Source organism: Plodia interpunctella, chromosome 29 (assembly GCF_027563975.2).
Source record: "Plodia interpunctella isolate USDA-ARS_2022_Savannah chromosome 29, ilPloInte3.2, whole genome shotgun sequence".
In the NCBI taxonomy this organism is placed as follows: domain Eukaryota; kingdom Metazoa; phylum Arthropoda; class Insecta; order Lepidoptera; family Pyralidae; genus Plodia; species Plodia interpunctella.
In genome coordinates, this window is record NC_071322.1 from 3,791,438 (window position 1) to 3,817,230 (window position 25,793).

Here is a 25,793-nt window from a genome sequence, read left to right on the forward strand (position 1 = left end):
GTAAACATTCTCATCCTTATCCTTACATAATATATTATTCTCTGTCGCGTCTGTCTGTCTGTACGCGATAAACTCAAAAACAACTGCACGGATTTTCATGCGGTTTTCACCAATAGACAGTGTGATTTCTAAGGAAGGATTAGGTGTATAATTAATTGTGTTGTTCTTCAAGCGACGGGCCGCTAGTATGAAGACAAAAGAACATTCAAATTTTTTATTTTTTCAATATTTGTAACAGATTGTATTACTTTCTTGACACCTGAATCTTTTGTGATTATAATGTGTATAAAAACAATCAATTTTAACGCGCCACTTCGTTTTTTTTTTACAGAAACAAAACCAGCCCGTTTGAGCCACCGTCGAGTACAATATCGATTAAGAAAGTAATGTAATAGTTTTAAATAAAGGCATTCATTTTGATATCTGTGTCATCTTTCCAACATTTGCTCGCGACTTCGCTCGCACACTCGAAAATATATTTACTTTCTATTTCCCGTGGGAAATTATAATAGTACTTATAAATTCGAAAAAGTTTGTGAGGATGTATGTTTGTTACACTTTCAAGGAAATCTACTGTACAAATTGTTATGAAATTTGGTACACGGGTATAATATAATCTAGAATAACACATAGGGTACTTTTTATCCATAAATTCCCACGGGAGCGAAGCTACGAGGAGAAAGTGGTAGCGTTTGTGAGTTTGTATGTTTGAGGCGGGTAATCTCCGAACCGAACCGATTTCAAAAGTTCTTGATAATGTACCTTACATTATCCAAGATTGCTATATTTTATCTCAAAATCCCACGGGAGCGAAGTCCCGGGCAACATCTAGACATCTAGATTCTTTATAGAATAAGAATATTAGTATGTGATGTTCTTATATCTATGAAAATATCTAACTTTTGTCAATCTCTATTAGCCTACTCGTTATCATGCCGGACTGCTACCACTGAAGGTGCTTGGTTCGATCCCCGGTCAAAACAACGTCATAATTATCTTTTTTCAGATTGACCCTTGGATGTTTATCTTAATATGTATGGTATTGTTGAGTTAGTTTTTCATAACACATGTCTCAAACTTATATTGGGGCTAACTCAATTTATTTGATGTGTCCAAATTAAATAAAAATAAATAAATATACGAGTATTAGGACAAATCACACAGATTGAGCTAGCCCCAAAGTAAGTTCGAGGCTTGTGTTATGGGATACTAACTCAACGATACTATATTATATAACAAATACATATATAGATAAAAAAAGAACATTTTCCATCATGACTAGACCGGGGATCGAACCCGGGACCTCTCGGTTCAGAGGCAAGCACTTTACCACTGCGCCACCGAGGTCGTCGAAAAAATCCTTTGATAAATAAATAGATTGTGTAAAAAGACGAGGAACACAAGTAACACAAAAATAACATTAGTAAATTGATTTTATTTTTATTTGATAAAAACGCAACAGTGATCGCAATAAATGCTTACATCAGCTTAATCTAACAATAGGTATATTATATCATATGACACTAAAACATACAAAACATATTGCGTTAAAAACAGAAAAAACACTTATCAAATGCAACCGATTAGTGATAAAAGATATAATTTTAAATGTGGTTGTCTTGGATCTACAATAATCATTTTTATCGTTAGTAATGTAAGAATATTCTTCATTAGAACTCTTTTCAGATTCACTCTCAGACTCAGAAGAGCTTTTTGAAGAAGACTTGTTATATGATGATAAAGAACCGTTAGTATTTTTCGAGAAGCTAGACGATTAAGAGCTGACTTCGGCCGAAATTTCCGTCGATATTTTCGATGATGATGCAGATCTGTTTTTAAATGATTTTGTTGTTTACATTATTGTTATTATCATTGCAGTTATTATTATCGTAACTTCCGCTATCGTTGCCGTCATTTCCGGAGTTTCCAGAACTACTTCCGGAGCTGGAATTTCCAGAGCTACTGGAGGAACTGCCGCTGTTATTGGATTCGGACGAACTGTTACTGGAGCTATTAGAGTTACTAGAGCTACTGTTATCGGAGCTTCCAGATTCGTTCCAGTTACTAGAGCTTCCTAATAAATTCCAACTGCCGGAGCCTCCTGAGTTGTTGGAGCCGCTTGAACTTCCATCGTTTCCGGACTCATTCCAGTTTCTAGAGCTTCCAGTGTTGCTGGAGCTACCAGAGCCACTGCTTCCAAAGCTTCCGCTAGAATCTGAGCTATCACTGGAGTCAAAGCTGGAACCATAGCCTCCATTAGAGCTTCCGGAACTTGAGCTGCCGCTCCAACTAGAACCGGAACTTCCATCAGTACCGAATAAGCCACCGGAGTCTTCGCCTGAGCCGTCGCGACAGTTTCTCAATGCGCCACCAAAGTTGTAAATCTTGCATCCGGCAATCTTCTCCTTGATCTCTTTCTCCCTGCAGCTCAGATCTGCGTAAATGTTATGTATTAATTTTTATTAACGTGCGTGTGATCTGTGGGCCCGCTTCTTGAAATTCTATAACTAGTTGTTCGCCTAACCTCGCGAATACAATATTTTTTTACCTATTTCATCAAAATCACACCAACGGTTCGAAAGTTATCGCGTTACAAACAAATAAACATACATACAAAAAAAAATCCCCAAGTAGAATTGTAGACCTCGCTTCGCTCGCTCGGTAATAAATATGCTTGGGATTTAGTGAACATTCCAATAGAATTGTGAAAGCTGGAATTAGATTTTGTGAAAGCCAAATAGGCGAGTTACGATGTATTACGAAAGGCCCTCAGTCCTCATAGTGTCGTCTGAGGGCCCGCCTGTATCTCAAAAACTAAACATGTTACAGATATAGTTTTTACCCCAAAATCTATATATATATATATATATATATATATAATATATAATCTACCAAAAAGGTATATATATATATATATATATATATATATATATATATATATATATATATATATATATATATATATATACCTTTTTGGTAGATTATATATATATATATATATATATAATCTATCAAAAAGGTTTTGCATAACAAAATTTGTAAAAACAACAAATTATCGTAAAACACTGTCCTATATTAAATACAATCTTTTTTAAAAATTAGAATAGACTGAACTCCACTGCTGAATATACTAATAGTCAAATATCTAAAATAATAATATTGTATTTTAAATGGCACATATCAAATTAATCTTTGAAGTTCCGATAATAATTACGTGTATATGGAAGTTTTTATTAATTTAACACAATAATTTTATGAGCGAAATTATGTCGTCGAAGGTTTAATAAAATTTTATAAACTACTTACTAATTGCGCCCCGGGGCTTCGCTCCCGTGGGAATTTTGAGATAAAATATAGCCTATAGCAATCTTGGATAATGTACCTTTCTAATGGCGAAGAATTTTTGAAATCGGTTCGGTAGTTTCGGACATTACCCGCCTCAAACATACAAACTCACAAAGTCACAAACTCACAAACACGTAAGTGTTTGTGAGTTCTCTTTATAATAATAGCATAGATTCGATTTTAATCGAAATATTAATTGTAGTTAGTGGGATTCATCGTTTGTTTAAGTAAATAAATTATGATGAATATAAATATATAAATTCTCACGAGAGCGAAGCCCCGGGGCGCATTTAGTAAGTAGTTTATAAATAAAAGTTACTCACCAAGTCCCTTATCATTGAAGGAAGGTTCAACGAAATCGAAGATGCCTTAAAAACGATAAAATGCAACGTAAATTCTAAAAATAATAATAATACTCAAATATATATACACAAAAATATTATAAAAACATATATACTTACAGTCAATTAGATCGGCTCCATCTGAAAATTCATTAATGTCATATTAATACCGTTTTATTAAATACGATTACACATTTATAAAATTTAACAGACATTTCGAGGCGTTCAGGTATTTTTTTTTTTGAAAAAGACAGCTTGCGATTTTAAAATCTCGGCCATCTGTGAGTTGAAGTCGCGCTCAAACAGTTCAATACCAAAGTTATAGACATGTGGCGACATCTACCACGCCACATGCACAACGGCGCAGATGTAAAAAGCCGACCAAACGCAACGAATAACAAGCCACACAAGTGATCCAGGACACTACGGACAGATGGCACGACGGTCGACTCACTATGGACAGCTAACAAGTCTAGACCGCGCAGACAGTGCGTTTTCGATTGGAAGCATAAATACAACCTCCGACATGACACCGTCGGAGCCGTGCGGTTCCCCAGGCGCAACACCTAGCCTGGCGGGAAGATCTTCCCTGCGCTGGCGGTCGAGCATAATCACCTAGCTCCCGATATAGACACAATAATTAAATTGGAATTAAGAACAATAAATACACACAAAATTATATTAATTGAAACTAAAATCTATCATAAAATAAATAACTTCGTCAATCCTTTTTTCATGTAACATTGTGTCAGCACATCAGGTCCAAGAGAAACGTGTGACTGAAGGGTCGATCCAACAACGTCATAACTATTAATAGTATATAAGTTTCCTCTTCTTCTTCTATGGGCGCCTCTCCAACTAGTGAAGGTCAGAGATTAGCATGGTGAAGTCCTTCTTGTCCTTAGCTCGGGGGAACAGCTCAGCTGCGCTCGCTCTCCCGGTCCATTCTCGGATGTTCCGCAGCCAAGACCTTTTCCTTCCTCCAACCTTTCTCATCCCAGCGACTTTACCAATCATTATTGGTTGTAGGAGGTTGTATTGTTGATGCATATGAACATGACCCAAACACGAGACTTAGCTACTTACGTGTCTAAGACAAGAATTAGCTACGTATTAAAGATATCATATATTTACCGGTCTCACTGTTATCATTTACCAAGTCGAGCCAAGATTGTGGACCCCAACAGAGTATCACACAGCAACAGATAGTAATAAATACTATTATGTCATTAAATTTGACACGGGTTGCTTATTTGGTCCATCTGTGACGAGCTCGGTGGCGCGGTGCGGGACCTCGGTGGTAAAGTGATCGCCTCTGAACCCAGAGGTCCCGGGTTCGAACCCCGGTCGGGTCATGATGGAAAATGATCTTTTTCTGATTGGCCCGGGTCTTGGATGTTTATCTATATATGTATATGTTATAAAATATAGTATCGTTGAGTTAGTATCCCGTAACACAAATCTCGAACTTACTTTGGGGCTAGCGCAATCTGTGTGCGTTGTCCTAATATATTTATTTATTTATCTGTCAGAAATGAAGCAACTAAATATCCTGGAGTTAAAGGAAAACATTTTGATTAAAGTTAAACTCACATCCATCACTGTACCCGTTACCGATGACACCGACCATTATTGAAACTGTAAAATTACAATAAGTTTAACAAAAATCTATTTTTTTTTAAATTATAAAATTTACCTTATGTCTACACAATACATTTTTAATTATGTCAAAAATATTAAAGGCTTAATATTAAAGACCCTATTAATACATGTGAGTAGTCAAAATTTAATATTATCGTTTATCACCAAAGTTATTGAGGTTTGCGTTTATCCCAAAATATCAATGAATTTATGGACGTAACCAATTATTATAGATTTTTTTAATTTTGTCTATGCACATATTATCAGTACTGGATGGCCCCATGTTATTTTTTGGCATAATTAAAAATTGATGGCGTAAGTATAATGAAAACAAAAAAAAAGTATGCTACATTATTAAAAAAGGGATTGGCCTTAGCTACATAATTAAAATTTTCATTGTCATTAATTGTTAAAAAATATATTAAATAAATCTTCAACGTTGTTAATGAACGGATTTAACTTTAAAAATAAAGAGAAAAGATCACACATTGATAATCAATTTTACTGTCTACCATATTGAAGTTTAGCGAAGAAATTCTGCTTCCAACTAATATTATAAATGCGAAAGGTTGTGAGGATGTATTGTGTGTGTGTATATTTGTTACTCTTTCACTCAAAATCTACAGGACGGATTGTTATGAAATCCGGTACACGGGTAGAATATAACCTGGAATAACACATAGGGTGCTTCTTATCCCGAAATTCTCACGGCGGCGAAGCCCCGGGACGAAGCTAGTGTATAATAAAAATGCATAATAAGACATTTTCAATCAAGTTACAGTACTCACTATAAGCCCCAAGATTTTCAATATCTTTCTGGGACCAGTCATTATTGTCAGTGCCTGTAAATACATTAATTTTATTAAAAACAAATACAATTCGATAAAGTGTAATACCTAATTGAGAAGGATGTTGTTAGAATTAGACGACCTCGGTGCCGCGGTGGTAAAGTGCTTGCCACTGAACCGAGAGGTCCCGGGTTCGATCCCCGGTCGGGTCATGATGGAAAATGATCTTTTTCTGATTGGCCCGGGTCTTGGATGTTTATCTATAGAATTTGTTATAAAATATAGTATCTTCGAGTTAGTATCCCATAACACAAGTCTAGAACTTACTTTGGGGGCTAGCTCAGTCTGTGTGATTTGCCCCAGCCAATATATTTATTTGTTTAGATATATAAAATAATTTGCTTAATTCAAACGTTAAACTTATAAATAAATTATTGAAATATAATTTACGTGTGTACAATATTTGGTAATTTAAATTTAGATTTTTCAAATCTTGTCTATGTGTATATTAACATATACTTTAAAAATGGAATAGTTATATTAATTTGAAATTTGATATAATAAATAAATTAATGTTTATTTTTAAGTAAAGTTAGTTAATAAAATGTTTGTATTAATAAAAAAAAAAAACTTACGTTCGAGGTAAGAGCTGAATTCAAGTACCAATTCGACGATGATGCGGTCAGAGGCTGAATAAAAAAAATATATAATGTAATTTTTTTTTTTATTCATTTTATATATATAACATATTTAACAATATTTGTATAACATTTGATTCCTGATGTTTTGAACTACTATACAAAACATATATAAAAAGAGTATGTACTCAAAGTACATAGATATAATTATATACCTATCTCCTTATTATTATTTTTTAAATAACGAATTAATTGCTTTATTAGCATATAACTTGTATATAACTGTATAGCCTAAACCTGGCCAAAATGATTCGTTATTAAAAAAAAAACTAAAAAAAAAAAGTCCAGTGTCAGTGCATTGATTGTCATCAATTCAATACAAAAGACTTGGCTGTATGGGCTAGTACCCTTTGCCTCCCCAATAAAACGAGGGAAGAAACAAAAAAAAAACATAGATGACATAATGTAAATAAAAATATTTATATACCAGACAAGTTGTCAATCCCCTTTCCCCCTGTAGCCTTGTCGATCAAATCGTTTATGTTCGACTTGGAATTTCTCAGATTGTAATAATCGATAACATCCTTTGGTGAACTGAAACAGGATTTTCAACATGATCATCATCAAGATTTTGTTTGTTTGTGTGACAATTTTCAATAATTTTATTGGAAATACAACTTTTTTTTTTTTAAATCTCATTTATTAATTTAAATTTTGACATTTTTAATAATGATGTAAATTCGTCCTCCTGATTTTTAATATATGTATAAGACCTATATTTGTTAATTGACGTCCATGGAGAAAAGGCTGCGGTGAAGTTTGTTGCGCCGCTTCTTCTTCACCTGCGCTTTGGAAGCCGGCAGTAGACTTAGTTTAAGTAATTTTTTTGACATGTCATCCTAAATTGAATAAAGAATTTTGAATTTGAATTAGAATTTGATATGCGGCTCCCCGTGACCCGGCATAGGCCTCCTTCCGTCTCCGCCAACCATCTCTGTCCTGGGCCATCCTTATCGAGTTGTTGCCAGCAACTTCCTTTACATCGTCGACCCATATTTGAACTATATAATCTATACTATTATTATAAAGAGGTGAAGTGAGTTTGTATGTTTGAGAGGGTAATCTCCGAAAATACCGAACCGATTTCGAAAATTCTTTCAATATTTGAAAGGTACATTATCCAAGATTGCTATAGGCTATGTTTTATCTCAAAATCTAGTGCAACATCTAGTGTTTAAATCAAATATATCAACTTTACTCACTCGTATACGCCATTGTATGATTGGGAGCCATATTTGTGTCCATAATCCTTGAGACAAACTGCTGGGATATCCTTAGAATTACCGTAACCTATGAAAAATAATATATTTTTAATCAAATAAAGAAAAGAAACATGAAACTCTATGCGCTGGTAATAGAGGCGAATTCGCAATGTATGTTAGGTCTATACTTATAATATAAATGCGAAAGTCTGTCGTCGGTCTGTTGCGCTTTCACGGCCAAACTGCTGGACCGATTTTGATGTAATTTGATATACTTATAGTTAAAGGTTCCCGTTTTTTGTTTTTTTTTTTCAAAAATCAAAAAGCTATTGCGTGTATATATTAATGTGATTATGACCGTTCGTCAAATTGGACAACAATTTTGTTTGCTATAAAGAATTTTAAATGATTGATAAACAATAACAAGTTAGGGAAGAAATTATAAAACGATATTTCCGAAAGAATAGGAATAACATACGAATCAAAACCAAATGTCATAAAAAAAAAAACTTTGATATAAAAATGTTGGGTTCCCAATATTGGTTCCCTTAATTTATGTATGTATTACTAATTTAGGTTGGTACACAAACTTTTGCTTAAAAATTTTTCGTACATTTAAATGTCGAAATTATGATTACATACATACATTTGATATGAGAATATTGTCTCAAATATTATTAAACTAGGTTACTGTTAAGTGTCAAGAAATAAATTCCAAACTATTTTAGGATGTCTCACAATAGAGACTCTAAAATTGTGGCCAACAATTATAAGGGTAAATTATAAAAGCGCAGAAGCATCTATTAGACTAGATAATAATTGTGCGTTGTAAGTTTAGGCCAATAAGATTTGACGAAGTGAAATTAGAAACAATAATTTTAAAAGAAACAAAGGACACCCAAAAATGTTAAATGAACTTCACAAATTTATTGCAAATTATATTAATTAATGAAAAAAAAATTAATAAAAATTGGATTGGATTCAATTGGACTGGCATTTTTGTAAATAAATGTATATAATTCTTATCCTTTTTTTTGAATAGTTTGTTATTTTTAAATTAGATATTTTTCCTTTACAACTGTAGTTTAATGTAAAAAAAATAATATAAAATATATATTATACATCTATACTATTATTATAAAGTATTGAGGCGGGTAATGTCCGAAACCACCGAACCGATTTCAAAAATTCTTTCACCATTAGAAAGGTACGTTATCCAAGATTGCTATAGGCTATATTTTATCCCGAAATTCTCACGGGAGCGAAGCCCGCGGCAACATCTAGTTCAGATAATAAAAATAAAATAATTATTTAAATAAACTCACCACCACGGCGGTCTCCGAACACAGTTCCTGTCAACCCCGGAGACCCCAACACGCAGATCAATATTCTTGCAAGAGCGATCACGACTAAAATGAAGAAAAATATTTACATTGAAATAAAAAAGGCGGAAAAAACCAATGATACGGAAAATAGTTTTTTTTTTTTCAATAGGATACTGGGATGAGCGATCACGACTGAAATGAAGAAGCATATTACTTAATATTGGAATAAGGCGACAAGCTAACGACAAGATTTTTTTAAATTCTTTGTATTTGTACAAGAACATTTTATATTTTTAAGGGTGGCATGGATTTATTGAATTAATTTTTTTTCTATTTCTTATTGTGACTATTTTTAAATAAAAAATTCTATAAGGTACTTAGGTTGATTTTCCTCTAAATACTATTGATATAAATTTTTACCTAAAATAAATAAATAAAAAAAAGAAGTACTCACTATTCCCGAGGAGAGATCCAACTGAAAACAGAAACAAAAATGTCACAACATATATTTAATATTTTATAATGAATTTTTATAATACGATTTTTCGAAAAATAAAAAAAAAAGGTACATACGGCCGGGAATGACGACGTTGATAATTCCAGCAGCCACTCTGGCAACTGAAATTAAAAAAAAAACAATTTTAAATAGTATACTTGTATTATTTCTTACTGGATGTTGCCCGGGGCCTCGCTCCCGTGGGAATTTTGAGATAGCAATCTTGTAGTAAATATGTACCTTCCTAATTATGAAAGAATTTTTTAAATCGGTTCAGTAGTTTCGGATTATTACCCACCTCAAACATACAAACTCACAAACGCTTATCTCTTTATAATAATAGCATGATCATTAAAATATATTAATTATCAACAGAAAAAAAAACAGAAAAATACAAATGGGAAGCTAAAATTCATACTTACTTTTAATTTTTTAAATTCTAATAAAATCCTTATTGAGAAAAAAAAAGGCTTTTGCACTCCGCGAGCGCCGACAGAAGTGAAAACTTGAATATTAACGTTGTTCACTTTTGACGTCTTACGAATTTTCGATCAGGGTCACGTGTCCTGACGCGAGTTTAACATTTTTTACCCATCACAAAAAGTGCACAACGCCGCTAAACAAGTTTTCACTTCAAAAAAACAATATATATATTACTTACTAGTGATGATAGCATTAATAGCATCATCGAAAGTAGCCGGGAATCCTGCAAATAAAGGTTTATAAAGAAATTGCTTATCATTAAAATTCTATAGTGAGAAATAATTTCATTTCATCATTTGACGACCTCGGTGGCGCAGTGGCAACGTTCTTGCCACTGAACCGAGAGGTCCCGGGTTCGATCCCCCCGGTCGGGTCATGATTATTATTATTGATTGGCCAGGGTCTTGGATGTTTATCTATATATGTATTTATTATAAAATATAGTATCGTCGAGTTAGTGTCCCATAACACAAGTCTAGAACTTACTTTGGGGCTAGCTCAATCTGTGTGATTCATTGTAATATATTATATTATAAATATATCTCAAGTTTTCATTTTACATACAAATTATACAAATCTGATAAAAATTATTAATGAAACTATAATATAATTGATTCCTATAATTCCTTTTAATTATCTGTTTCTTTCTAAACAGATAATTAAAAGGAATTATATCTTTATTATTAATTTTGATCAGCTTGAGATGAAATTATTTATTTTCTAGAAACTGTATTGTATAATTAGTATAATTATTGTATAATTAATACAATACAGTTTCTAGTATACAATAACTATTCGAATAGTATTTTCTCGTGACATTCGTCCCCTTCTTGGATATCATAATTACTTACTTTTACGTTATCTGTGGTGACTTTTAATTGGCTATCTGTTTCTTACTGTTATTATAAGTTATTTCTTTATTTCCGTTAATTAGCTGTAATTCTACCTAAATAGTAATAAATAAATAAATAATTGTTGCTGCACTGTAAATGATGAAGCGGTGATGGTGTAATGGTTAAGACGCCCGCCTGTGGATCGAAAGGTCCCAGATTCGTATCCTACTCGTGCCATATGAGTTTGTATACCAATCTGACTCATATATAGTAGTTTTCATAGATCACCACTTGCTTCCGGCGAAGGAGGAAACCTGCACACTGGTTGATAATTATTAACTTGTGTGTGAAATGGAGAAGGCAATGGCAAACCACTGCATTAATAATACCAAGAAAGTTGTTGTGTGTGTTTCATTCCACGTAATGACCACGACCCTCAGCCATGAGGAATACGACTATGACGAGAGCACTATAAATAAAAGTTAACAGGAGTTTATCAGCAATATGCGTTGTCAGAAGTGTAAATTACTATATTACATGGATAATAATATTTTCTACGACACACTAAATACATGGAACACATGATTAATGACACTAGAGGCCCGTCCCGACTTCGATCGGGTAAAACAATAATAACTTGTATACGTAAATAAATAAATAAATATATACGGACAAATCACACAGATTGAACTAGCCCCAAAGTAAGTTCGAGACTTGTGTTATAAGATACTAACTCAACGATATTATATTTTATAACAAATACATATATAGATAAACATTCAAGACCCGGGCCAATCAGAAAAAGATCATTTTCCATCATGACCCAACCGGGGATCGAACCCGGGACCTCTCGGTTCAGAGGCAAGCACTTTACCACTGCGCCACCGAGGTCGACAACAAACAATAAACTATTATTACAGTATATTGATCAAACTCGTACAGAAATCCGTCCGGTGGTGTTTGAGTTTCATACATACAGACAGACGCGATTGGGCACTTCTTTTTTATATTACATATTACATTTAAAATGAAAAATGTTGCACGTACTCAATTTAACTATGTCAGCCAAGATGTCTCTAACGTTGCCGGCCAAATCTGAAAATGGGAAAAAGTGTGTGTTAGATTCGTCATTAAATAAATATATTAGGACAAATCACACAAATTAAGCTAGCCCCAAAGTAAGTTCGAGACTTGTGTTATTGGATACTAACTCAACGATACTATATTTTATAACAAATACATATATAGATAAACATCCAAGACCCGGGCCAATCAGAAAAAGATCATTTTCCATCATGACCCGACCGGGGATTGGACCCGGTTTCTCTCTGTTCAGTGGCAAGAACCTTACCACTGCGCCACCGAGGTCGTCATTTCTTTCACAAAACAATATTGACAATTGCTTTTGAAATATAAAAAGAAATAAAATATTGTACTTATAATAAAAATAAAATAGCTTTTTGATATTATATAAGGTATTAAAAAAAATATTAGCTGTCTATAGACTTTTTGTGCATTCAAATATATGTACGTGTATTTAGTCGAATAGAAAAAAAAATTGATCTTTCTCTCACTTCTGTTTTTGTTTCCAATATGTCGGAAACATATTTTTTTCATAAGAATCAAGTGAAAATTATAAATTATTATTAATTAAGCAACATTTTTTGTATTTACTGTTATTATTATTATAATTTATATTTCCACTCACCAGTCACACCCTTTGCGAGGTATCCTATAAAAAAATAAAATTGTTAATAAACTCAAAAATTATGACGAAATTATTCAATGTTTCACAAAAGTAATTAAGTTTAATCTACGTTTAATAATCATAAATTTTGTTTCGAATTAGTAACATAGTAAATTTCAATGGACATAATATAAAATTGGCTTGTTAAATTACTTAACTAACTGTTATTAAATAAATTTTAACTGCATTGAATCTTTACCCTCTTTAGAAGATAAATAAAGATTACATTTATGAAAAATTTATATACAGGGTTACTGGTGTCTAACGCATAACCTTCCAAAGCCGCATAAGGTACATAGAGACCAACATCTTTTGTTCTACGACTTTTGTCGACACATAATTAATAGAAAAAAAGTTCCTTTTCACAGTTTTAATGTCGTTTCTATAAAACTTTAATTCCTTGTTCGATTTCGCTACATAACGCTACTGTACTATGACATAGAGTTAAGATGTGTAGAATCGCAAATTAGATTATTATTTTTTATACGAAAAAAACTAACTACGAATCACGAAAAGTCGTAGAACAAAAGTTGCTTGTTTCGATGTACCCAAGTAGTCTTTAGGAGGTTTTGCGTTTGATACCAATAACCCTGTATATACAACATAATTATATGAAAATAAATAAAAAATCGCAGAACATAAATCAATCCGATGGGGTCGTGCGAGATTGAGTAGTAAAGAGTGGGTTACACTAGTCAACTTTGACGTTGACTTAAACCCGCTTTTTTCTGCGCAGGTTAACGTCAGCATTGACTGTTACAACCGAACAGAATAGTATTTATATTTAAAAAATGGTAAGCCCTTCTGGCATAATAGGGACCAACACTGTTTGAATGAGTTTCTTTCGGCATTTCTTCTCAGCAGTGGTCGTTCCGAAATGCTAGTAGTTTGTAGCTTTGGTAAACATCATTTAATTTAGATTATGACGTGAAAAAGTGCCTGTGAAGGCCTAATTTCTGAATAAATGATTTGATATTGATTTTTGATTTATTTAATAATTATTATATTTACCGAATGGCTCCAAAGGACTTTCTCCCTGTAACAATAAAAATACTTTTATTATTTTACTATCTTTTGCTCGCGACTTCTCCCGCGTTTGATCCGTGCGTACGCTAATAATAAATAAATATAACAACAACAAACACAGATTGAGCTAGCCCCAAAGTAAGTTCGAGACTTGTGTTATGGGATACTAACTCTACGATACTATATTTTATAACAAATACATACATAGATAAACATCCAAGACCCGGGCCAATCAGAAAAGATCATTTTCCATCATGACCCGACCGGGGATCGAACTCGGGACCTCTCGGTTCAGAGGCAAGAACCTTACCACTGCGCCACCGAGGAATAACTATTTATTGTCAATATATCGGGTTCGAAGCAATATTTATTTATCTGAATACAACACAATATGTATCCTTTTAAAGTATTTAGTAAGAAAAAATTGGCACTTACAATCATTTATTAGAGAAATACAATATTATTATCCTAAACACGTTTACTCACATTCGTCAATCTCACAAAACTGCAATATATGGGTTTAAAGATATTTATTTCTCATAAAGAATTACAAAATTCACTTGGTATGAGAACTACAACTAAGTGTCCTATATGTACACTTTTATACAAGACGCGCATACGGCAAATCCTTAGTTCATAATTACATACGAAAGAAATCATAAAGAATCCATAACACACAAATCACAGTCACTTAACATCGCAGCACACTACCCTCAGTATTTATTATCGACGAGCGGGAGGACGAGCGTGGACGGCAAGGCAATGGAATGCGACAAACATGTTTTTTTTTTTATTTTATTCAGCTTAAAATACTGGTTGAAAGGTTTTAATTAAATGTTAATGAAGTTATAATTTTTTAAATTGTAGTAGATCTAGATTTGATCTATATTAAGAGTAGCAATCTTATTTGTAGCTTTGAAGTAAATATTGTTTTAGTGACTTTTTAAATGAGGAAATTGATTGGCATTCTTTAACATTTTTAGGAAGTCTATTATATAGTTGAACGCCTTCAAATAGAATGTTCTTTTTTCCGTAATTAGTTCTAGCATTACTAAGAATTAAATTATTTGCATTTCGAAGTTGTTTTTTTTGAACATTTATCTTTTTAGTAAAGGTTATTTGCGAATGTATATCTTTGCTAATTATTTTACGTATTAGGAGACATGTAAAGTAACTGTATGTCTGTCTAATATTTAGTATTTTTGTTTCTTTGTAAACCTTCTTAGTAGGTGTCAGGAATGGAAAGTGAAATAGCACTTTGATTAATTTATTTTGTGCTCTTTGGATCATGTCCAGGTGGGTATTTGCTGTTGTTCCCCATATTTGTACAAGGTAGTCAATGTGAGGTTTAACAAAGGAATTATAAATATAGTAACGCGTTTTTTTAGGAAGGAAGTTTACCGCGTATAGCACCGGTTAATGACGATAATTTGGATTTAATTTATTTCGCGGATTTATATATTTCGCTTTTATTTAATTTAAATTATTAATTTATATCGCGATTAAACCTATATAAGATTTTAAGTCTGACCATCCCGCTATACAATTCATTATAAAATCATCAAATCACTCACAAAATCATGACATTCAAATAAAATTAAATTCAAAACTTAAATTTAAATACAAACACAACCCCCGTACAGTTTTATTATATGTATATGAACTACGGTAAATCCTAAGATATTCCAGTAAAACCTAAGATTTGCCGACTCTTAATGGTAAAAGTCCGAATGATTTTGCGATTCGAACTTATATAACACCATTCCCTTGATAAACTTTATTAGTTGTATTTTAAGGATTACTTACCTGAACGTATACGTGTTTCGTGCCGGTTTTATCATTGAGCCTCCACTTAGGCACCCAGGGTTTCTGTCTCACGAGCCCACCTTGGTCCAGCCCACCTTGGTCCAGCCCATCGTGGTCCAGCCCTCCTTGGTCCAGCCCACCTTGGTCCAGCCCATCGTGGTCCAGCCCTCCTTGGTCAATCCCATCGTGGTCCAGCCCTCCTTGGTCCAGCCCACCTTGGTCCAGCCCATCGTGGTCCAGCCCATCGTGGTCCAGCCCACCTTGGTCCAGCCCATCGTGGTCCAGCCCATCGTGGCCCAAAGCGCCACCGATGATGGTTGCTGCCAACCCGATAGTTGGAGTAGGACTGGCTGTAGCCGCAGCCACCTAGTGATAAAAAAATCACTTCATTTTTATTTTTTAAGAACATAATTAAAATTATAATTGCGTTATTTGTTTCGCCGCGAACTTAGACCTCGCGAACACAATATTTTTTTACAAAATTGTAAAATATTTCAAAAACGACTTAACCGATTTTGATGTCGCACGAACTTAAAAATTCTATTAACAGATCATACATACTCTTTAAATTTCATCAAAATTAGACCAATGGTTTGAGAGTTATTTCGTTACAAACATACATTAAATACAAAAATGTATTTTTGCCCCAAGTTGACTTGACAGGCGGTTGAGAATCAAAGCTGAATTTTCAAAATAAAAATTATTGAAACTTAACGCAAACCTCGCGCTTCAAGGCATCACAGCACCGAACGTAACATGACCATGCAGGGATGAGAGATTGTTTTGTGTAAAGAAACTTTTCACTTACCACAAGGACCAAGACCAGAACTTTCGCGCTAACCATCTTCAAATCCCACAAAGAGTAAGTTTCAGACGAAAAAAAATTGCATTTTATACGTAAATTTCAAAATGTTTACAGCAAAAACAGTTTATTTGAACAAATGGACGGCAAATTATTTAATTTAATATATAGTTTTGCTATAATAATCTACTTAAATAACTAATGATACATAACATGTGAATAACGTGTTCTTTACAACAAAACATTTAGGGTTCCCTTGATAAAACACAATTTTTTTACATAGAAGAAAGTAAATTAGTGAATTTTTGTTAATTTCGAACACAGCATTCAAATTTCAACAAAGACAAGGATCTTTTTACTACACTAATCCTATCCTACTAATGTGTGTGTGTATGTTTGTTACATTATGATTGTTATGTTGTTGTTCTTTCATGCAAAATCTACTGGACGGATTGTTATGAAATTTGAAACACGGGTAGAGTATAACCTGGAATAACACATAGGGTTACCTACCTTTTATTTCTAAATTCTCACGGGAGTGAAGCCCGGGGCGAAGCTAGTTTATGAATAATAATCTACTTTGTTGGGGGTAGTGTGAATTTTAACAATATTGTTTTTTTTTTTAATATTTTAGAAAAGTTCTATATTTTGAAGGACGGCGGTCAAAATGATAAATATTCACCGTGCGCCGCTTGTGGCGCAACAAACTTCACCGCTACCCTTAGAAGTCTCAGAATATTTTTTTACTTCAATAAGTAATGTGTCTAAAAAAGTAAGTATTTGTTTTGATCATTACAAAACCTTGGGCCCGACCCTAATGCTCCGTCGTCCTCAGTTGTGCTCCGTTATTTTGGATTATAATAAAGAAATATTTTTGTCTATCTGAGATAATAACAAACTTACTTTATTCAATCGAATAGATTGTTTACCGTTTTTTGATGTACAAGAAAATGTTACAATGGCACGCAAACGAAGTTGCGTGTACATTTAGTAATTTAATAAATAAATTTAATAATTTAATAATAATAAATGTCGCACGTAATAAAAAAAAAGATGGCGATGAAACGACGAAAGAAATGTTCGTTTTTAATGTTCGACCACTCGCGGTTCTGTGTGCGTAACGTTTATTATAAAATCGCACTCACACTTGGCCAAAATTAGACTTAAATATTGTTTTTTGACAGGTCAAAACACCATATTGTTTTTTTTTTTTTTTTTAAATAAATCAAGGTCCAAAAACTAAAAGGTATCAGAGAAATTTATACAAATACTTGGATACCTTCATGTTGTAATTACTTATAATCCTAAATAGTATTACAAATGCGTAAGTAAGTTTTAAGGGCCGAGAAACATCATACGAACCCAATTGGTGATTTAAACGACAATAAAAACTAAATTGAATAATTTAAGAAATCCTCCACTCCGAACCTTCTGGAATTATGTGCTAGAAAACGTCTGTATAGTTTTTTTTTTAAAGTGGCTAAGAACACAGTCTATTAAATTCTCTTTCAAATAAAAAAAAAAATAGATCAAAATCGGTTCAGCCGTATAGCTGCCAAGATGCCACGGACAGACATACACAGAAACGTTAAACTTATAACTAACCTTTAGTCGTCATGGGTTAAAAATTAAGTCGCTTAATATTTTCCAAGTTTTAATCTATAATTAATATCTGCGTCATTTAATCAACTGAATAAACAAAATACATATATAACATAGAATCAACACAAATAATTATGAGTAACTAGCCTGGCCGTGGCTTCGCCCGCGTCAATTTCCCGCAGGTACACTTATTTTTCAGGATGACAGGTACCCTATGTCCGTCTCCGTACTTCAAACTACATGTATGCAAAATTTCAAGAAGATTGGTAGAGTGGATAGAGCGTGAAGATAAATATAATAAATAAATAAATATATAGGGACAAATAACACAGATTGAGTTAACCCCAAAGTAAGTTCGAGACTTGTGTTATGGGATACTAACTCAACGATACTATATTCTATAACAAATACATATACAGATATTCATTCAAAACCCAGGTCAATATGAAAAAGATCATTTTTCATGTTGGCCTGACCGGGATTCGAATCCGGGACCAATGACCATTAAGCCACGGAAGTCGTTAAAAGAAGAGGTAACAAACAAACTTACTTTCGCATTTGTAATATTAGTTATAGGATTCTTAAGTCGTTAGCTTCAGACGTATATTTATTAAAAAGGTAACCTTCATTATTGCACTAAACTGAAGACGCAGTGCTGGTCTCGTGTTAAGAATGCTACATATGACAAAAGGTCCTAGATTCAAATCCTACTCGTGCCACGTGAGCTTGTATACCAATCTGACTCATGTATTTTCATATGCCGGCTCCAAGCTTCCCGCGCGAGGGTCACCTGTTGCTCCCTCAACCGTTTGCTGAGCTCTCTGTACAACCCCCGTGCGCCTCTGCCCCAACAACCTAAAGTCTCGACGATATAACTATATTTTCGGGTCTTTAAGCGTTCCGTATATATTATGGTTGTAACCCTCGATAATCCTTTATTCAATAACTAGATGTTGCCAGGGGCTTCGCTCCCGTGGGAATTTTGAGATAAAATGTAACCTATAGCAATCTTGGATAATATACCTTTCTAATAGTGAAAGAATTTTTGAAATCGGTTTGGTAGTTTCGGAGGTTACCCGCCTCAAACATACAAAGACAAAAACGCTTACCTCTTTATATGATAGATGCACAAAGGTACCTTTGACGACCTCGGTGGCGCAGTGGTAAGGTTCTTGCCACTGAACCGAGAGGTCCCGGGTTCGATCCCCGGTCGGGTCATGACGGAAAATGATCTTTTTCTGATTGGCCAGGGACTTGGATGTCTATCTATATATGTATTTGTTATAAAATATAGTATCGTTGATTTAGTATCCCATAACACAAGTCTCGAACTCACTTTGGGGCTAGCTCAATCTGTGTGATTTGTCCTAATATATTTATATTTATTAATTAATTATACATTTCAATTAAAAATCAATAAATAATTTTATAAGTATATGTATTTATCTAAGGTGTGTGGTTCCCGCCCACGTATAACACAACATGACGTCGTTCCGTGGATGACGTTAATCATTCGCAGACAAATCTTCATCGCGCGCCGTCTTGTCATTAGCCCGATATCTGGTGTCATCTTGTGTGGCCTTCTGCTCGACAGGGCCGTGTACTGTTGAACCGTCATTTGTTACCTGTAATATATTTTACTAAAATTTAATAAATGTATAGACAACACTTCAACGGCCCACATTAAGCACTAAGCTTGTATCGGAAATCGAAATCGAAATCTCCCGACCCGATCCACGACGCCGCCACCAGTTTGACCATTTGAGTGTGCATGACATACTCGATCTCCATAATCTAACATAATAGATACCTATGTTACTTTCAGACACTTGAAGATCACAAATCACGTATATGTTTTACAAGTAAATGTCAAAATATATGTAATAAACATGTCAAGAAAATATATAAATTATTATAAAAAGGTAAGATCAAGTGTGAGAGGTGGAAGTTTTAGGAAGGGTCCAAGTTTTTTTATCATTTAAATATTCGCTAATTGTGTAATAAGCATTAGCCATCAAAGCATTTTTAATATATGATTTAAATTTTGGCATTGACCAGTTAATAGCCTCTAAACGAACGAACGGACGGACAAACTTACTTTCGCATTTTTAATTGACCGAGCGAGCTAAGCGAACGAGGTCTACAAATTCAACTTGGGGCAAAAAGAAACTATGTATGTATTTTTATAACGCGATAACTTTCGAACCGTTAGTCCAATTTTTATGAAATTTAAAAGGTATGTAGGAAACTGCCAATACAATTGAAGATTTGAAATATACACAATTTTGCTTAATTGTGTTCGCGTGGTCTAAGTTCGCGGCGAACAACCAGTATTGGTTAGAATTGGTATTTGGAACGGGACTGCTCTGGCTCATTGAACGGTGTTACCTTATGCGCATTATGTTGTTTGCTTCCATTGGCTGGCGCCCCCTTGCTGCCCGACGAGTCTGCACCCTTGGAGTACTTCTCCGTCTCCTCTTGACTGGCACCACCCAAGTTGCCTATCATCCCGTGGATCAGTTTCCTGAAAACACATCATCGTCATCATTTAAGAACGTCGCTCTTGTCGGTGGAGTACCTTCCATCTCACTCTATCCTCAGCCTGTTTCGCCCTCCCTGTACGACGTCACTCTTGCTGTCTCCTTTACTCGGTCCACATGAGCCCTTCTTGGCTTTCCTTTCCTCTTTTCGCTTCTATTCTGCCTTCTATTGTGTTTTTAATTTAAATTATCACGTCGCACAAGGTGGCCAAACATTTTTTCCACACCTCAACTCTATAACTTTTAATAACGGACTGTTATAACTAAGTAGCAGCCCGTCCCGGCTTCGCTCAGGTAAAACCATAATTAGTTATACGCCTGCATCCTATTCATGAACCACACTATCTATTAGTGAAAACGCTTCAAAAATCTGTGTGTTCGTTTTTGAGTTTATCGCGTTCGTACGACTTCTTTATAATACTAGTACGTTATGATGTCATAATTGTGACAGAATAGAAAAAAAAAATAAGTTGCGCTGTCAAATTTGACGTTGATTTTAACCGGAAAATGGCGGGACTTTGCGTTTTTCCGCGCAGGTTAAAGTTAAAGTCATAGTTGACGGTGCAACCCAATCTAAGCCTTATTTCATACACACAGGCCCAACCAACATGTCACAAACACAAACTTTAACAAAGAAAACTGGAACGGGCTTATACCTAATTGGTGTAGGTTCACGCCAACTCCACACTGTCGCCGAACTCGGACACACACCGACGCAAATGCGTGAACATTGCGTAGTAAGAGTGCCTTTATTTACCGCAATGAAAAACCAGCAATGTATATCGAATCGACCAAAGTTTGGCAAACTGTTCGACGAACGGAGTCCTGGCACCGGCATCAGAATTGAACTGAACAAAATGCTCATTTTCCTTTACTCACCCAGCGAATTCGAAACCTAGATTGGCAAAAGAATTGATCTCAGGTACAGTCAGGATCCTGGCTGAGTTAGACACATAATCGTCCAACTTTTGTACGTCTGTCATTTCTTCTTCTTCGTCGTGTTTTTTGCGTTCTGGTTGTTTCTCACTAATAAAACAATTCTATGTTTAACATAACAAAAAATAACACTATCCTACTAATATTATAAAAATGCAAAAGTTTTTTGAGGATGTGTCTGTGTGTATGTTTGTTACTCTTGCACGCAAAATCCACTGGACAGATTGTTATGAAATTTGGTACACGTGTAGAATATAACCTGGAATAACACATAGGGTACTTTTTATCCCGAAATTCCCACCAGCCCCGGGGCGAAGATAGTAATGTATATGATGATAACATTAGATAGTACAATACAAAGTCGCTTCCCGCTGTCTAGCCTTATGTATGCTTAGATCTTTAAACTTAACAGATTTTGATGCACATTTCAAATAGATAAAGCGATTCAAGGGTGTTTAAAACAAAACACCGATAGAGAAAACAACAGAACACTACAACGTACTGCGTTCCCATTGCTCAGTAGTGCGCGACTGAGCAATGGGAACACGCTCTTTCATACTGTCTTATCGTAATTTACGCTACTTATCTTACGCTATCTCAATTTACGCTACCTCAGCTTACACTAGACCTCTCCGCGCTTGTTCTAAACTGTTAGTATTGTACAATGCGAAACTGAAAGTGTAAATTTAGTTGATTCGTTTTACTTACGCTATATTATCTCAGCTTACGCTATATTAACTCAGCTTACGCTATATTAACTCAGCTTACGCTATATTAACTCAGCTTACGCTATATTAACTCAGCTTACGCTATATTAACTCAGCTTACGCTATCTTATCTCTTAACTTACGGTGTAGTTGTATCAGCTGGAGGCGGAGCTGTAGTTGTAGTCGTCGTTGAAGTAGTTTTTTTCGTCTCCTCTTCATCATCTTTTACTCCCAACATTTCTTTTATTTTCTTATGCATAATTGGTACATAATAAGCGTCTATGTATGTGTACGAATCTACCACGTCTTGAGCCATATTGTTTTGCTGAAACAATATAAGGGTATAATGACCCTGAATGAGGCGTGTGGTTCCGCCCTAGTGTAGTAACTTCATATTCTCCCATCGATTAGGCGGCTAAGCGCCTTGCCAGTTCTCATTAAAAAATTGAGCGTTTTCCCTTTTTAACCCCCGACGCAAAAAGAGGGGTGTTACACGTTTGACCGCTAAGTGTGTTTGTCTGTCTGTGCATGCGGCGCCGTAGCTCATCAACGGGTGAACCGATTTGGACGCGGTTTTTTTTTTATTTGTAATTAAAATGTATAGCCAATTTTCATGCGGTGGTTCTTAGATATGTTTGTTTAAAATCGGTTGACAGCCGTTCAAAAGTTGTAGCGAAATGAATATTGAACGTCGGGGGTTTTTTAATCTGTCTGACAAATAAACTTGTACTGCATTATTTAAGACATAAAGATACACAGACACGTTAAAGTGATAAGTCCCCTTCTTATGTCGTCGGGGTAGAATAGAATAGATATAAAAAAACTACAGACACACACATAATAACCAAAAAAAATATTACACATCATAATATCGAGTGTGTTATTATGTCACACTGGTGTCAGATTTTATTCTAGTCGCCTAAAGGCATCTGACATGACTTTAACGGTTACTTACCGCCATCTAGTGGCAGGTAGTAATGTATTGCTTACCCGCTCTTGTAAAATTTTGAGATATTCATACGATCTTCTGAAACGCTTTAAAGCTCCTTTCAAGTCTTCTCCAAAAAGCTTCTGAGATTCAACGTCTAAGTCATACTTCGCACAATGAATGCAACATAAACAAACTAAAATATTTCTTAAATATTAGATCTATGCTGTCTCGGTGTTGTACATACTAATATTATATAGAGAAAAAGATTTTTGAGATATAGTATTTTCGTTTCTGATGAATAAACTCAAAAACTACAGGACCGATATTGATGAAATTTGGCACAGAGATTGAAAAAACGTTTAGGAGCAACATATAATAATACGTTTTTATCGTTTTACATGAGCGAAGTACAGGTCGCTATAAATTAAATTAAGCGGAGGTATATTTAAAAAGCTTAGTGTTTCGCTTGAAATTACTACTAATCTTTTCGAGCGAAACACTAAGCTTTTTGTAGCTCCAAAAAGCTACATACTATTAGCATTTCAGTGCGACGAAATGCCGAAAGAAACACATTTAAACAGTGTTGGTGTGGTATATTTATTTTATCTATGGTTGGCCCCTATCATGTCAGAAGGGCTTACCATTATTGTTTTTAATATATTTTTTCCATACTAGTACAACAAGATACGTTACAAAGTACATCTTCATGGTCGTATTCCTCACGGCTGAGGGTCGTGGTTGTTACGTGTAATGAAACACACACACACAACAACTTTCTTAGCATTATTAATGGAGTGGTTTGCCATTGCCTTCTCCATTTCACACACAAGTTAATAAGAATCAACCAGTATCCTGGTTGATTCTTATGTGTGCAGGTTTCCTCAAGATGTTTTCCTTCACCGAAAGCAAGTGGTGATCTATGAAAACTACTATACATGAGTCAGATTGGTATACAAACTCATGTGGCACGAGTAGGATTCGAACCTGGGACCTTTCGATCCACAGGCGGGCGTCTTAACCATTACACCACCACCTCACAAAGTACATAAGTATACAAAACCATATTCTAACTAGCCTTTGCCTGATTCGCTCGCTTGATTGTCCCTTCAGTGAAATATTTAAACTCTTCCGGTTTCCCCATACAAACTTTGAACCCCCTTTTTAACCCCTTAGAGGATGAATTTTGAAAAATCCTTACTTAGCGGATGCCTACATCATATAGTATTTAGCCAAATTTCAGCCAAATCGGTCCAGTGGGATATGCGTTGATAGATCTGTCAGTCAATCTCTTTTGTATTTTATATTATTAAATATTTTATATAGATTGTGACTCACCAATACAAAAATATGTTATGCCTATAATAAAACCCCCCATTCTGATACTTGTATTATTTTTCGTCTTGCATTCTTCATTGCAAATGTTTTATTGTTTTTTGTTTTATTATTTTGTGCAATAAAAAGCACTGCTATCGAAATACAATGGGTTTTTATTACGATAAATTTCTATATTTAACTACCTACATAATTTTAATATGAAGCAGTGGTGGTGTAATGGTTAAGACGCCCGTCTGTGGATCAAAAGGTCTCAGGTTCTTATTCCACTCGTGCCATATGAGTTTGTATACCAATCTGATTCATATAGAAGTTTTCATCGACCACCACTTGCTTCCGGTGAAGGGAAACATCGTGGAGGAAACCTGCACACTGGTGTACAATTTAATTTACTAGTGTGTATGCGACTACCTGCCACTAAATGACGGTAAGTAGTCGTAAAAGTCGTGTCAGATGCCTTTAGGCGACTTGAATAAAATCTGACACCAGTGTTATCAATAACATACTCGACATGATGATGATTTTAATAGAAATAATACCTAATAAATAATATAAATTCTATGCTCTAATCTCTCTCTTATCTGAGCATGTTTACGGTTTCATCCTCAGCCGTTGAGCGTTGGAGCCGAGAGTTCGCTTTCCTCCATTTTCGTCACCACCACGCAGGTCGACATCCCTCGTTGTCAAACCATTGTCACGCATATCATCCTTGACGACATCAAGCCAGCACTTCTTGGGTTCGCCCCTTGCGCCGGGGCCAGACGAGAGCGGCATAAATTAACTTTTAAAGCTAATATTATGGCTGGTGATCGGTCTGCATGTAATTTTTCTGATCTAGATCCATGTTCATTCGTAAAAGTTATAATGGCCGCAATGGTTAGATGGTAATTTAGAAAAAAAACTTATGTAACTAGCTTATCCCGCGTGAATTTATCTGCGAAGGGGAACAGACATCATCAACAGACATAAATTCATACAAACTTTCACCCCCCAGCCCCCCATTACAGTAATTTGGGGCTTGATTTAAAAAAAAAATAGTTTATAGGCTACTTTTTTGTTAATAATCAACCCCCAACGTTTGAACGGGGTTCTTTAACTACTTGAAAGCGGAACAGACAGACCTTCGCATTTATGTTAGTAATATGGTATATTTGGTTGCTGAAGAAGTTATCAATAAACTTGGTAGATGTGGCGATAATACAGGTTGGTTCT

General features: G+C 34.7%; 2 protein-coding genes across 4 annotated transcripts; both read right to left on the reverse strand.

Moving 5' to 3' along the window:
- Positions 1–1,415: 1,415 nt before the first annotated feature.
- LOC128682168 (uncharacterized protein DDB_G0283357-like) lies at positions 1,416–16,771 on the reverse strand. Of its 2 annotated transcripts, XM_053766744.1 has the most exons (18): positions 16,540–16,771; positions 15,992–16,097; positions 15,732–15,946; positions 13,911–13,935; positions 12,861–12,884; positions 12,200–12,247; positions 10,498–10,542; positions 9,914–9,958; positions 9,795–9,815; positions 9,341–9,424; positions 8,016–8,103; positions 7,241–7,347; positions 6,751–6,804; positions 6,116–6,169; positions 5,280–5,324; positions 3,807–3,827; positions 3,669–3,713; positions 1,416–2,434 (listed from the first exon to the last, which is right to left on the reverse strand). In XM_053766744.1, exons 1-18 carry the CDS (start codon positions 16,573–16,575, stop codon positions 1,836–1,838), a joined length of 1,662 nt encoding a protein of 553 aa, XP_053622719.1. In that variant the 5' UTR covers positions 16,576–16,771; the 3' UTR covers positions 1,416–1,835. The 2 variants fall into 2 exon arrangements, with proteins under 2 accessions (XP_053622719.1, XP_053622718.1); XM_053766743.1 differs by having other exon boundaries at positions 15,732–16,097.
- A 2,834-nt stretch (positions 16,772–19,605) lies between these two features.
- On the reverse strand, positions 19,606–24,743 carry LOC128682182 (uncharacterized). 2 transcript variants are annotated; one of them, XM_053766763.2, is made up of 6 exons: positions 24,585–24,743; positions 23,309–23,442; positions 22,462–22,643; positions 21,555–21,701; positions 20,524–20,659; positions 19,606–19,760 (listed from the first exon to the last, which is right to left on the reverse strand). In XM_053766763.2, the coding sequence occupies exons 1-6, from the start codon at positions 24,622–24,624 to the stop codon at positions 19,641–19,643; spliced, it is 759 nt and encodes a 252-aa protein (XP_053622738.1). In that variant the 5' UTR covers positions 24,625–24,743; the 3' UTR covers positions 19,606–19,640. The 2 variants fall into 2 exon arrangements, with proteins under 2 accessions (XP_053622738.1, XP_053622739.1); XM_053766764.2 differs by lacking the exon at positions 23,309–23,442 and having other exon boundaries at positions 24,585–24,710.
- Positions 24,744–25,793: the final 1,050 nt, after the last annotated feature.

Bases quoted from the DNA above. Each gene is read 5' to 3' on its own strand.
- LOC128682168 (XM_053766743.1), bottom strand. From the start codon at position 16,575: ATGGTTAGCGCGAAAGTTCTGGTCTTGGTCCTTGTG. The intron at 9,816-9,913 runs GTATGTACCTTT...TTCTGTTTTCAG, and splicing joins CAACGTCGTCATTCCCGGCC to TTGGATCTCTCCTCGGGAAT. The intron at 9,425-9,794 runs GTGAGTACTTCT...TCTTCATTTTAG, and splicing joins TGGATCTCTCCTCGGGAATA to TCGTGATCGCTCTTGCAAGA.
- LOC128682182 (XM_053766763.2), bottom strand. From the start codon at position 24,624: ATGGGGGGTTTTATTATAGGCATAACATATTTTTGTATTG. The intron at 23,443-24,584 runs GTGAGTCACAAT...GAAATATTTTAG, and splicing joins CATAACATATTTTTGTATTG to TTTGTTTATGTTGCATTCAT. The intron at 19,761-20,523 runs GTAACACCGTTC...AATATATTACAG, and splicing joins AACAACATAATGCGCATAAG to GTAACAAATGACGGTTCAAC.